Here is a 14349-nt window from a genome sequence, read left to right as displayed (position 1 = left end):
TTTCTATCATGTTTTTTTTTTTTTTTTTTTATTGAAATTGGTTTTTTATTTGTTACTAGTTTTGGATTTTTAATTTTTATATTCAGTTTAACCCATGAAAGCATATCATTAACAGCCTTATTACAACCATCTTACAAACGACTAACCTTGCATTTTAATCACTTTATGTAGTTTTGTTTCGTTCTTATTAATTTCAACTTTCTTGCACTCATTTAATTATTTAACTATAATATTTGATGTTCTTTGTATATTAATGATAATAATACCAATTCTCTATTATCAATATCTCTCCACATAAAAATGCACAGTAAAAAAAAAAGTAACAACCAATAGTAATATGTAGTATGTTTTTCTAAATGTTTTAGTATAGTTGTTTTTTGGTTGATGTGTAGTTGTTTGTACTTTTATGCTGTAATTCTTCTGTAGGTCTTTTTGTTATGTCCCTTTTGTCCACACTTGCCACACTTGTTTTGTTTTGTTTCCCAAGTTGCTGCCATTCTTCTTTTCCTCGGCCTTCCAGACTTGATTCTTTCTTTTGGAGGCAACACTATGATGTCTTCAAAAAATTCTGGTAGTTCCCATTCTCTAACGTTTCCAACTGGGTATACTGTTTCTTCATATGTTTGCAGCCATGCTTTTGATGTGTAGTATTGTGCACAGTAGTTGTATGTGTTTATGTTCAAGTCCTTCATGACGGCGACTGCATGGTTACATGGCATTTCATCTTTTTGAAATCTGTTGCATGTGCACGTCTTCTCCTTCAAGTTTACTATTCTTGTTCTGTCTTCATCTATCACCTCAAATAGGTTTTGGTTTGCTGGTTTCACCTGCATGTTTTAAACCAACTTTAAAACAACCAAAAAACTATGCAAAAATAATTGTTTTCAGTTTACTTTATGCGAACAATAATCTCAACTTACTGTTAGTCGCAATGAGTGTACATAGTTCCCTATGAATTTTTTCTCAGATGATGGTGTCAGTCTTGTTGTGCATTTTTGTGACTCCTTTCTATTATTGTATGTCCACTCTTGCATTTGTGCCCTCAAGCACTCCATTAATGTTGTGACTGGTGTTTCTCTTGCTGCTAAATTTGCTGAGTTCAGTGCCTCAGCTATGTTTGATGTCATGGTAGAGTACCTATAATTTGGACAGTTTCTATCATAGTTCTATTTTTTTAAAAAAAAAACTCAAATGCAACGCAAATACAATGCTTAAAATATCTGAATATGTAATTAATGTTATCCTTTTTATTTGTTTTCACCTGTTGTTTTCTGAATGATACCTTGACCATTTTTCATGGCCAATTTTTTTCCAGGTACGGTCTTATGCGCTTATCCAAGTTGTCTAGCTCCCTCATATGGAATTCAAACTCCATTTCTGTGTAAGCTTTTGCGGCTGCAAAGAATGGAGCTCTGAAATGCTTTGCATTTTTTTTGAATTTTGTTTTGAGGTTCGACAAGAGGTGGAAGATGAAGTAGCCATGTGTTATTTCAAGGAACACTTTCCTAGTTGCTTTGATGATGCTTTCATGTCTGTCTGATATTAGGCATTGATATTCTCGAACCCCGAATGCTTCTTTTATTTTTTTTAAGAACCACTCCCATGATTTATCGTTCTCAGAATCAACTATGCAGTATGCAAGTTGAGAAATTTTCGATTCTGCATCTTGTGTGTTGGCAGTGAGCAACGTGCCTCCATACGCGACCTTTAGGAATGTACCGTCCACAACGATGAGTGGTTTGCAATTTGGCCAACCTTTTATAGCAGCATTCAATGCAACAAATGCATATTTGAAACTGTCATCATCTTCTTTCTCTATGTCAATTAATGTTCCTGAATTTTAATTAAACAGTGTTTTTCAAACAACTGTTACGCAACTAAATAACAACGCAAAAACAACATTTTTATTTTAACAAATATTTTTGAACTAAAATATTTTATTTTTTTTACCTGGATTTGTTTTCTGTAGCATGTACAGGTATCTTGGCAAGAGATTGTACGACTCTTTAGCATTTCCATGTAGCTGGGTTTGTGCTCGCTCTTTACTACGCCATGCTTTCATGTAATTCATCTTTATTCCGTATTTGTCTTTCATTCCTGTCTTTATGTCTGCCGGGCTGCACTTTATTTTCAGGTTCAAGAATTTTGGTTTTACAAAATCTGCTATCAACTTTGATGTAGCTTGTCGTTGATCTCCAAATCTTATTGTAACTGCACATGTGTGTTCTTCTTGGTAGCTCCTTATTATGAATGTTTCTGTGTTTCCATTTTTTGTAGCCTTTAAACTCCATTTGCAGTTTGTGTCCAAACACACTATGTTGTATTCTTTTGTGCAAGATTTCACTACTTTGTATTGAAATGTCTTCTTGATTGCAAAGTAGCATAGTGTACTTATCAATGTTTCTTTGTCCTTGTAAATTTGCCCCTTTTCTATTGTTTCATGTCGTTTGTCATTGATGATAATCATTTCTGTGTTGTCCACTTCCTCTTCTTCTTCCTGGTTGTTTTCGAGTTGCTGTACCATTTCTGCAGCCACAAGCTTTGCATAGTCGATGAAGTCGAAATCTTCATCTCCTGCTGTAGTTTTTTCTCTGTTGTTTTCTGGTTGTTGTATGGTTGATTCTGATGACACTGTCCCTGTTTCTAAGGAAAAATGTATCATATTCAGCAGATCTAATCGTCTGCGCAGATAGTTGTTGCTTGGAAGTTGTTGCCGTGTTTTTTCCAGGTTGCTGCAAATCTTCCTGTGCTGCGTTGTTGTCATACGATTCCATGATCATATTGTTCCACACTATTGTTTTGTTAGGTGGTGCCGTGTTGCTGGTTTTGTTCACACACAATGGGTACCTTGTGAAATCAACCTCCTTTGTTAATAGCTTTATGTAGAACAATAGACTTTTGTCATCCTTGATTTGTAGTGGTTGACCTCCTTCCTTCAGTTGATATTTCAGTTGTAGTTGTGTTGATTCAGGGTTGCATTGGAGTTCTTCCATCATTATTCTCATTAGTTCCTCAAAAGTGCACTTGGTGGAAATTAATTCTCCACTTGATTCATACTCAACATAGTTTTTGTGGTCATCCCAATGCCCATTGCTCTGCACCAATATTTGTAATGGTTCCGTATCCTGAAATAATGTAAATTATTTACTTGGTTCAGTTTTTGTAGTTGCAAACAACTATTTAAATCTGTCAAAACAACTAATAAACAACTCTTTCCAGCGATAACTTCTGCAACTAACACTTTCATCTGGACGACTATTTAAATATGTTAAATCAACTATCAAACAACTATTTTAAAAGCAATCAGTAATTAATAACAATAGATTCATCTTTTCTAGTTTGCAGATCCCAAACAACTATTATTCCACTTGAACACAACTTGTAAACAACTGTTTACAGAATAAAACACTGTAGCAACGATTTATATGCGTTAATATTTATTTTCATGCAAACCGTTGTTGTTTTTTTTTCAGCTTCACCAATATTTCATTATTATTTCAATTTAATCCGGTTTTCATCAATTAATAATAAATTTCTATTAATCTACACTAAAGGATTTGAGTACGTTCAAGAAAAAATTTGTTTACCTTCAATTCTCTTTCTGATTCAATCATGGGTGAGTTTCTTTGATTTCCAGATCTCCTTCTATTTGGTTCTTCACCTCTGATCGCGATTTCTTTTTTCAATGATTGTTGTTTTTGAGTTTTTTTTGTACAGCAATGGAGGTTGGCTGTTTTTTTTTTCCTTTCCGTTTTTGTATTTGGATTTTCGGGATTCAACTTGTTTTCCTATGAGATCTACATTTTTTTAGATTTTGATTTTGCTGGTTTTGGAAGAAAAATGGTTGAGAATGGGTTGTTGGGGTTGGACGGCTGGGTCACGAAGAAGGATGCGGCTGCTGGGTTGAGAATGTAGGTTTCCGTTTTCTCTGCCGGTATTTTTGTAATTACTAACTTTTTAGTTTCCACTTTTGTTTATTTCCTTTTTTGGGGTCATAAATGTAAATTTCATCTATTTTTGGTTTATTATAGAAAAAATCTCTTAATAGTTTTAGTGTCATGTACTATAATTGGTTTATGTACGAAAATTTTAGAAAATTATTGTAGAATTAAAATTTAATTTAAATTTAGTTAAAGTGGAAGCATTTATATATACCGTTAATTATTATTTAATTGGTTTATGTACGAAAGTTAGTGCATTTTATTTTATTTTATTATTATACTAGGGAACAAAGCCGCCCTTCGCGCGGGTTCGACCCTAGTTTTGCAAGCTTTATTTTAATCCTTCTCCTTAAGTTACTCGAGACACTGCGACATATAATTGGCCATGAGTGAATATTTGCTTAGGGAGATACAATCCGACATATTTAAGCGATTGTTCTTGACTTTTATTGACTGTTATGGTAAAACATAGTGCCAAAAGAAGTTGTCTTCTATTGAGTTTGAATGGCCACTTGGATTCATTTGGAAAAATGATTATTCTTGAAATAGTTACATTTTGACCAATATTTATCCCAGAGATTATATTAGCTCCAATTGACCATTTACCAAGAACAATCAATCTTGTGTCATTGTATAAACGTTATGTCTGATTTAGATTTCTAAGGAGCATTACAGGAGCACCTTCCTTTAGATGTATGTCATGATTGGGGATGCAATTAAATTTTAAATTATGCAAAAACTCAGCTGAATATAAAAAATCTTCTTCATTTGTGTTTATATTTGCTTTGCATATACTAAGCTGAAATAGGTGCTCCCTTCTCCCGGTATCATATTCATAATCATCTCATTCAACTCATGGACCATTTCATTTTTTGGCGTTAGTATTGCTTTCTTTCAAATATATCGGGTCACTATTATTATACAATAGTGAAAGGTAGATAGGTTCGACTATAAAATTCATGGGATAACCATATGATTTTTTTGTAGATGTTTGAAGAAATTTTGATAAATTCCCTACCATTGTCATAATATAATGAATCATCCCCAATCTACAACAACCATTTAAAAAAAAAAAAAAAAAAAAAACTATTATTATTATTATTATTATTATTATTATTATTATTATTATTATTATTATTATTAAAATAACCTGTTTTATTTTTGCTTTATAATTCCCAATGGTTTTTAGTTCTATTGTTTCAAATTTGACAATAATAAAACTTGTATTTAAAACAATAGTATATCTCCATTAAGACATTAATAAAATAAAAAAGTACTGTTAAACAATCGTTAAATAATTTGAAGACCAAACACTAAGAAATTCAAATAGTCTAGAGGTTTAACAGCCACATTAACAGTAAACAAACACAAATAGCCAAAAAGCTCAATATTCAACCATAAAACACATAAACGAAAATGGCATAAATACCCAACCACCACACAAATATTTGTTTATATTGTATAATTTATTATTAATTTCTAAAGCACCAATCATACTTATCTCGACCAGGTATTCTCCACATTTTGAAGATGCACATATTACTTTTACAATTGCTTCCTTCGGATTAAGACAGTTTCTAAAAACAGACCAAAAAATAATAATTGATTCGATAATCTTACTTGCAGAATCAAACTTTGGCAAGAATGTAATCTGACATTTCACTATCCATAACAAACTTCTTGGTAGGTGGTTCCTGCAAAACAAAAAAAAAATAACGGAGAAACTATATCATGTATGATATTGATATAGTTCAGGATTTCTCTAATTTGTAAACATTAAAAAGAAATCCAAATTATGACTATATATAACCCCTAGAAAAAAAACACAAATCAAACAAAATAAATAAATAAAATTAGATTCTAAGAAGAATGCAATAAAAGACTAAAAGGGTTAAGTCAATAAGATGAACGTAGATAGAATCAGATTCTATTTTCATCATCATCTCAATATGCAGAATTTTAGAAGCACTTACTGTTAAGAGTTCAGCAGATAGTTGTTCTTCGTTTGCTAAAGCAGTATCTTTAGTTGAGCGTAATTCCTAGACATGATTAGAATTATAACATATATGATACCCAGCTAATAAGGAGTGAGATGCAACATAATTTTGTATCTCAATACCTCCTCCAATGATGTTACTTTGCAAGCTTTGAATCATGCTTTCTCCGCAACTCAATAAGATTGTCTTTTTTGGATGTAAACTCATCATTAAGCCATGCATTATGTCTTTCGCCTTTCAAAGAGTTCTTTCTCCTGCTCACATCCAAATGAATGATGAAGAAGAAATAAAAAGAGTTGAAAAATAATAACCATACCAAAATTAGTGAATAAAAACTATACCAAAATTAGTTACGAAATCAAAAGAGTTGATAAATAAAAACCATAATAAATAAAAACAATAGAACCCAAAAGACCTTAAATATATCTTTAAGAGGAGTAGCACCTTCGTCCCAACTGCGAGCGATTTGCAGTGTTCTCCCATCTATTTTATTTTATTTAAAGCACACGCACACACTCACACATTACTATAATACCTGTTTCTTTAGGATTTCAAAGAAGGTCATCTTTTATAACGTATTTTAAACATACGGATTGCGCACTTTAACCCGAACCAAATTTCCAATCTTGATGACATCCAACTGCATTTCATCGTTTAGTATTTTTATAGCCTGCATTGAAATTATAGATGAACATTTAGGTGAATACCATTGAAAGTAAGCCTCACACATCAACATACATAAAATAAAAATAAAATTATAGTTATAATACGAATTGAAGAGAGAAAATGTATGGTAATCTCTACCTGAGCAAGAGGCACACTTCTTAGTTTAAATCAAGCAATATTAGTTTAACAAAAAATAAGTGGATGAACGTTTAATTTTAGCTATACAATCTGTCAAAAAGAGAAACACACTAACCTCAATTTCTAAGCTCTCAAATTCTGCTAAGATCTCTTCTTCGTCTTCTGCTGATAATTGCTCTCGCAAATTGCATTAAGCTCCTGCAGTGAAACAAATCCAATTATAAACTAAGAACATTTTGAGAATAATGGTAAAAACTGACACCATATATCAGCAAAAATTTATACTATAATATTAAACGGCAAAAATTTAAAAAACAAAAAAACAAAAAAAATAAATCGTAATCGCAACTAACGAAATAAAAAACAAATTGTTGTTATTTGAACTTTCTGGAGACCATAGGCATGCTCGTTTACGAAACATCAAAAATTTGATCCTCACCAAGCACAATGTCATTGCATGAATTAACTCTGATTTTCTCTGGCTTATCAATTAATTGATTTTCATTCCCAACCAACCTTCACTTAAGCTTAATGAAGCAAATTTAATAAAGCAATTGATACTAACAAAGATTAATAATAAAAAAGAAAACTCAATAAAAAAGTTAAAAGCACTGAAATTTTATCGCAAGCACAGAGCATGGCATTTGGCAGCAGGCCATTGATTACTATCATAAAGTTCCAGCTATTAACTCAAATGGGATGTAATTGAATATAGTTTTGAATGTTGCAGTTTGTGCTTACCAGAATCAAGTATGGACCTGCTCGTTACTGGGCAATTTTGTTTGTGTTTTGGTTTCTTATCTTTGGTATTTAGGCTTCTCAGACACATGGTACACATTCACCAAAGCCTTTCCTAGAGTTTGGTCTTAAGGCTTTTCAAATTAAATTTCCACCAACACCACACACACAAAGAAACAAATATCAAAACCACACAATCAACTACTTAATTACAAATAGCAAGAATCATATAAAATTAAAAAGATGATTAGAACTTGGCATATTACCAAACGATGCCATTTTGGATGCAGGGGCAGCCTCTTTCTCCGGTAATCCTGCTGTCTTAAAATTATTAGATTCGTCAAATTTGGGTGGAATGGAAAATTAAAGAGAGAAAGAGCAGAGAAGGCGAAATGAAAGGATCATTATATTCTGAAGGGTTTTTTTTCTCTGTCTAAGAAGATGGAGGCAAAATAAGAAATGAGATAAACGAAAAGACCTAAAGAAAATGAAACCTAAATCATTAAGACCCATTAAAAGTAATCAATTAATTAATAAAATAAAATTTAAATAAATTAAAAAATTAGAAATAAGTTAAAAAATTAAGAGGACAAAGATTAGAAAATAAGCATAAGTATGCTGCCACATGGAATGTTTAAAACCTTCCTATATATATTGATTTTTTATTTTTTATTTTTTGTAATTTCATTTTGATTCATTCTTATTCCAATTTATTCAAAGTTTATTACAAAGTCTACATTTATCCACCATAAATATTAGGATAAATAGTGACATAAGATACCTAAGGTTTTAGGTTTATAAGTGGCATAAACCCAATAATTTTTTTAGTAGCATAAGTACCCAATGTCTATAAAATTGTAATTTTCTTTCAGTTTCATCAGTACAGACTTTGTTATTGTCTTAAACAAGACACATATAAGACCCAAATTCTAGATTATTTGGTCTGGACGAAAATATGTAATATTAATTACTTCCAATTTTTTTTTAATGAATTTAAAATGGAGCATTAGAGAAAAATTACAGTTTTACAAATATTGGGTACTTATGCCACTAAAGAAAATCATTGGGTTTATGCCGCTTACAAACTCAAAACTTTGGATACTTATGCCACTATTTACCCTAAATATCATTCCTTGAGTACCTAACTAGACCATCGTATAATGCCATTACAGACTACATTAATCTCTAAAAAATATTTCAAAAAATAAAAACCTAATTTGAAGAACCTGAAAAAAAAAATGGAACAAAAACTAAAAGATAAGAAACATAAAATCCCAAATTGCTGAGCCGAAAGATTGAGTTCTCTACGGAGAAGGCAAGTGATGCATCGATAGCGGAGAGCTTCCAACCACAAAAGAGGCGATCGTGGTGGGTCGATTCGGCATAGTGCTCGTAGCTTCCCTTCTCCGACAAGTTTTAAGGCGGAGAGAGCTTACCGGCACCAGAAGTCTCTAACCACTTCTTGAAGGGACCTGAGAATCGAAGGTGCATCTTCAAGCTGAAGATGTGGCCATGGAAACTCCAGAAACCCTAGATCAAAATAGAACCAACTACCTAAAACAGCTACAAAACTCCATATAAAGTTGTCCATTAGTAAATTTCATCATTTTTAAAGAAGCCTTTGAACATAAAACTGGTGGCAGGTTTGCAAAGCACATATATACTAGAAATTAACAAATTAATTTAGTTTTTTTTTTTTTTTGATAAATCAGGACATTGTATTGCACAAACAATATTTACAAACTAAAGGCACCCAAATCGGGCCCAATCAATCTATACATCACATCTTATCTACATTATAGTTCATTGAACCATTTTTTATCTACTTCTTTAGTCTTCTTGGGTGTAAACACAACAATACGTGTTTTGATATTCCATTTTGTCTCCTCAGTAACCCGGTTAGTGGATAATGATTCCCCTTGCCAAGTTATGTTGTTCCTCAGCTTCCAAACACTATAAACCAGTCCAGCTATTGCAGCAGTATATACCTTCTTTCGGAATTTCGAAATCTTGGCCCTTGCAATCCAACGAAGTAAAGTAGCAAGATCCAAAGACACCACATTCCAAGACAGCCACTGTTTTATATCCTTCAACCATTTCACAGCCACATCACATTCAAAAAATAAATGTTGCACCGTTTTAGCTTGAACATTACACAGGCAGCATAGTTCACTAACTTGTAATCCATGCTTGAGCAATCTCTCTTTTGTTTTCAATCTATTTAACATGGCTAACCATAAGATAACACTATGTTTGGGGATATTCAATCTATTCCATACCTCATTGCACCATTTCTGTTTAGTTCCAGGAGGAGAAAAGAGTACATAACCTGCTACAATTGTGTAATGTCTCTGCTGGAATTCTGCTGTATCACACTTCAGCTTCAGCTGTTCTTTGATGGCTACCAACTTTTTCCAATACCAGCTGGCATGGATAGAGGCTGTGTATTCCACCAATCTTGATCCTTAAGGTATACACTATGTATCCATCTTTGCCAGAGGCTGTCCCGCTTGTTAGATATGGCCCAGATGTACTTACAAATAGCTGCTTTATTCCACTCTTCTATCTTTATGATTCCCAAACCTCCTGCTTTTTTTGGTTGACATATGTTTTCCCAAGCTACAGCCCCAGGACCATTGAACATTGCTTGGCCCTTCCACAAAAAAGCCCTACACACAGTTTCTATTGCTCTTACCACTTTTTTTGGCAACACCATCATCTGACTCCAATATGCCTGAATTGCTATCAATACAGAGTTAATTAGAGTAATCCGACCTGCAAATGAGAGATTTCTTGAACTCCAACTCTTAATTCTAGCCGTCATTTTTTCAACCAACAGTTCACATTCCTTACCTGAAATCTTCCCAGAACAAATAGGTATCCCCAGATAAGTAAATGGCAGGGCTTGTCTAGAGAACCCCGATGCTTTAATCAAATTCTTCACACTTCCTTCATTCATGTTACTGCAATAAATTGCAGTTTTGCTAGCATTCGGTTGAAGCCCAGAAGTGAAAGAAAAAAGTTTAAGAGCTTGAAGCATATAAGTGATGCTCTGTGTATCTCCATGACAAAACAAAAGTACATCATCTGCAAAAGCCAAATGATTCAATTGAAGTGAGGCACATCTATCATGGAATAGGAAGTCCTTTTTCTCACCTATTTTCTTCATAAGTCTAGATAAGTATTCCATTCCCAAGACAAATAACAGAGGAGACATGGGGTCCCCTTGCCTAAGTCCCCTTTTAGCTTCAAAGAACCCATGTAAGGACCCATTGAACATAAGAGAGAACCTCGGAGTTGTAATACAATTCATTATCAGCTTAATGAATTCCTTAGGAAAGTTTAAGCCTTCTAGCATCTCTTCCAAGAATCCCCACTCAATAGTATCATAAGCCTTTTGAAGGTCGAGCTTGATCATGCAACTTGGTTTATTGGCTTTTCTACTATAGTGTCTCACCAGGTCCTGACAAATCATAATATTATGCCCTATGAATCTTCCTTTAATAAATCCTCCTTGGGAAGGAGAAATTATTTCAGGAAGAATGTCTCGAATTCTAGAACTCAAAAGCTTTGTTGCAATCTTGTAAATAACATTACAACACGCAATTGGTCTAAAATCTTTGACAGTGTTAGGACATTTTATTTTTGGAACCAAGGTAATAATAGTTGAATTGATTTCTTTGAGAATATTACCTGAATCCAAAAATGATAGGACTGCTTCACTTATGTCATCACCAATAGCCTCCCAATTGTCTTGGAAAAAACTACTAGAGAATCCATCAGGACCTGGAGCTTTGCCACTCGGAATACTAAAAGCTGTTGCCTTTACTTCCTCTGTAGTGAATCCCCGAAGTAGTGGTTTTGATTGCTCTGCTGATACCCTTGCTCCTTTGGAGATTACACTATTCTGAACTCTCTTTCTGTTCACCATTTTTGTCCCAAGTAAGTCTTTGTAGAAACTCAGAAATGCACCAGTAATGAGCTCTGGTTCATGAACCCGCTGTCCATCTTGAGCTTCTATCGAGAGGATACGATTCTGTCTAATTCTATGCTTAATACAAGCATGAAATAAGGCAGTGTTGCTGTCACCATTCTCAATCCAGGCCATTTTTGCTTTCTGTTGGAGAAAAGAAGAATAATCTTTCTGCACCTTCACTAACACTTCTCGAGCCTCCTTTTCTTTGCTGTGAGTTTCCCCATTTAAAGGTTGCTTCTGAAGTAAATCTTGCCATTTGTCCAGATCTGTTTTTGCTACAATCAGTGCACTATGAAGATCAGAAAATCCCTCTCGATTGATCTCCTTTAGTTTCACTTTCAATTGCTTCATTTTAGACACCACTTGGTACATCTTCGAGCCTCTGATCTCACTCTTCCAGATTTCATTCAAAGCTAACTCATACTTTGGATGTGATTTCCACATTCGAAAGTATTTGAATGGTTTCTTCCCCCCCACAATACCAGGATAAAGTGTTAAAATGCCAGGGGAATGATCAAAAATGCCTTCATTAAGGAATACAGCTTCTGCATACTCATATCTGTTGATCCAAGCTTGATTAGCAAGAATCCTATCAATCTTGGAATGAATTCTATCCTCACCAGGCTGTTTATTTGACCATGTAAAAAAATTCCCACTCGACTTGACATCCTCTAATCCACAAGAGTTGACACATTGAAGAAAGTCAGAATCGGGGTAGGATTTTACTCTGAAACCGATCCTTTCTTCCTTAGCTAATATGTCATTGAAATCTCCCATGAGTAGCCAATTTTCTGAGGTATTAAGATCATTCAAGTCCTTCCACAACACTCTTCTTTCCAATCTATTATTTGCAGCATATATCACCGTTAAAAAACTATTAAATCCATCAATAGTTGTTATTTTTAAATGCATTAGTTGACTAGTGCATTTAATAATATCAACTATGAATCTTGAAGGATTCCAAGCTATTACAATTTTCCCTCCCGAATGCCAAGCTATGTTGGAAGAAAAACACCATCCTTGAAACACATTTGAGTATAAGACTCCTAATTTTGGAGCCTTAACCCTCGTCTCGAGAAGACCAACAAAATCAACATGCTGAGCACTAATGAATTGCTTAATCAACTGTTGTTTATGCTGATTATTGGCTCCTCGGACGTTCCAACACAACAATTTATCCATTGGAAAGAGAGGGTGCTCCCCCCTCTCTTGTTTTAATCACTTCCCTAGCATCAAACCCTTCTATCTCATGTTCATTCTCCTTTTCCTGTTCTATCAAACTCTCTTCATTATCTTCTAAAATCTGAAAAGAATTACTAGTACTTGCCCCCTTCTTCCCAGCAACTTCAGATTCATTATACTCAGCTTTACTCTTATTCCGAGTCACCTTCACAAAGCCCTCTTCATCTGTCTCAACCTGCTTCCTATTGTCCTTTTTCATTACCCATTGTGGCTTTCCATTAGAGTGTTTCCTACATTCCTCTGCTGTATGTCCAAATCCAGAACAGTGAGAACAGGCCACTGGTTTCCACTCATACTTCAGCATCACTGTAGTAGTTGAACCGAATTCATTTTCAAATTCCAAAAAGTCTGGAAATTTCTGATCCATCATCACCTCAACCATAACTCTTGCATAGCTCAACCGCTCTCTCTCCCTAGTGATTGAATCAAGCATAACCAACTTCCCAACCTGGCTTACAATCTTGGACAGTGTTCCATGACCCCAATATTTCAGTTCCAACTCCTCTAATTGAATCCATATGGGCACACACTTCACATTCTCTTTCTTAAAGTTTTCATGGGGGTTCCAAGGCTTCATTATCACAGGCCTCCTATTAAAGAAAATATACCCTCCATTCAAAATCTGATCTCTATATTCTATAGAGCTAAATCGGATGATAAAGACTCCATATGCTAATAGTTTCACCTTATCAATTTTATCTTTCCATATTCTATTGACAAAACCTTCAAGCACATGTAATGGAGGATTAGCCCCCAATACATAACAGACAATAGATGGTGTCCAGAAAGAGACTTCCTCTTCAATATCCTCAAAAGTGATTCTAACTTTACTGCTGTTAGAAAGGGGAGACCATATTTGATTCACGTGTTAATTAAGAATAAAATTCTCAATAAATATTAATATAAAAATAAATAAAGAATAAAGAATAAAGAATTTCTAAAAAAGTAATGCATAGACACTTATCAAAGTGAAGATCCAAAACTAAATAATAGACTACTGTGATGCATTCTCATGATAGATAAGAGCTAATAAATTTTACCTTTGTCAAAAGTCAAAGCCAAACTCAACCTCCAAAACTCTATGATTCTCCATGGAGTGAATCATTGAGAAGGAAAAATTTAAATAGTTGCCTTGGTCAGCATGGACGGTAAACTAGGTTATTATAATTTCAATTGCATGAATGCATTTATTTAGGGAAACTTACAAAAAATACTAATTTTTTTTTCTAATCTTTACAAAGATACTGCCACACGGCAGAAATTTTTTTTATACTGTCCAGGCCCAACTTTTTCTTTTATACTGCCCAGGCCCATTATTTTTTTCTTTTGTATTGTGAACAGTAACAAGGGACAAACGACGCCTCCTTCTTCATTGGAAATGGACAGAGCAACAACACAACACCTGCTGTAATCCCAAATATCACATCCACAACAACACCATATCAAGAAAATGTGGCAAGCAACAACAGAATCATACACACTCGAACACCAATCAGAATAAGGAGGAGAGTCAAAAATAAGAGAATTTGAGAACGTCAAATTCGACATAGTTGACTATATGAATATGGTTGCTGAAGAAATAGTAGAAAAACTTGAAAACAACAGTAAAAAACTAGATCCAGAAATTGACATCAACAACGCAAATCTAATA

General features: G+C 33.9%; 1 protein-coding gene and 1 long non-coding RNA gene across 6 annotated transcripts; both read right to left on the bottom strand.

Moving 5' to 3' along the window:
• Positions 1 to 404: 404 nt before the first annotated feature.
• On the bottom strand, positions 405 to 2524 carry LOC115717619 (uncharacterized). Its single transcript, XM_030646603.2, has 4 exons — positions 1951 to 2524; positions 1320 to 1833; positions 921 to 1137; positions 405 to 827 (listed from the first exon to the last, which is right to left on the bottom strand). The coding sequence occupies exons 1-4, from the start codon at positions 2522 to 2524 to the stop codon at positions 405 to 407; spliced, it is 1728 nt and encodes a 575-aa protein (XP_030502463.2).
• Positions 2525 to 5122: 2598 nt separating this feature from the next.
• LOC115716975 (uncharacterized) lies at positions 5123 to 8105 on the bottom strand. 5 transcript variants are annotated; one of them, XR_009687799.1, is made up of 5 exons: positions 7747 to 8085; positions 6858 to 6940; positions 6061 to 6608; positions 5915 to 5980; positions 5123 to 5635 (listed from the first exon to the last, which is right to left on the bottom strand). It is a non-coding gene; the product is annotated as an uncharacterized LOC115716975 (long non-coding RNA). The 5 variants fall into 5 exon arrangements; XR_009687798.1 differs by having other exon boundaries at positions 5915 to 6608; positions 7747 to 8087; XR_009687800.1 differs by lacking the exon at positions 5123 to 5635 and adding an exon at positions 7484 to 7614 and having other exon boundaries at positions 5642 to 6608; positions 7747 to 8105.
• Positions 8106 to 14349: the final 6244 nt, after the last annotated feature.

The sequence above is a fragment of the Cannabis sativa genome, chromosome 5 (genome assembly GCF_029168945.1).
Source record: "Cannabis sativa cultivar Pink pepper isolate KNU-18-1 chromosome 5, ASM2916894v1, whole genome shotgun sequence".
NCBI lineage: Eukaryota > Viridiplantae > Streptophyta > Magnoliopsida > Rosales > Cannabaceae > Cannabis > Cannabis sativa.
This window is presented reverse-complemented; position numbering and strand designations above follow the sequence as displayed.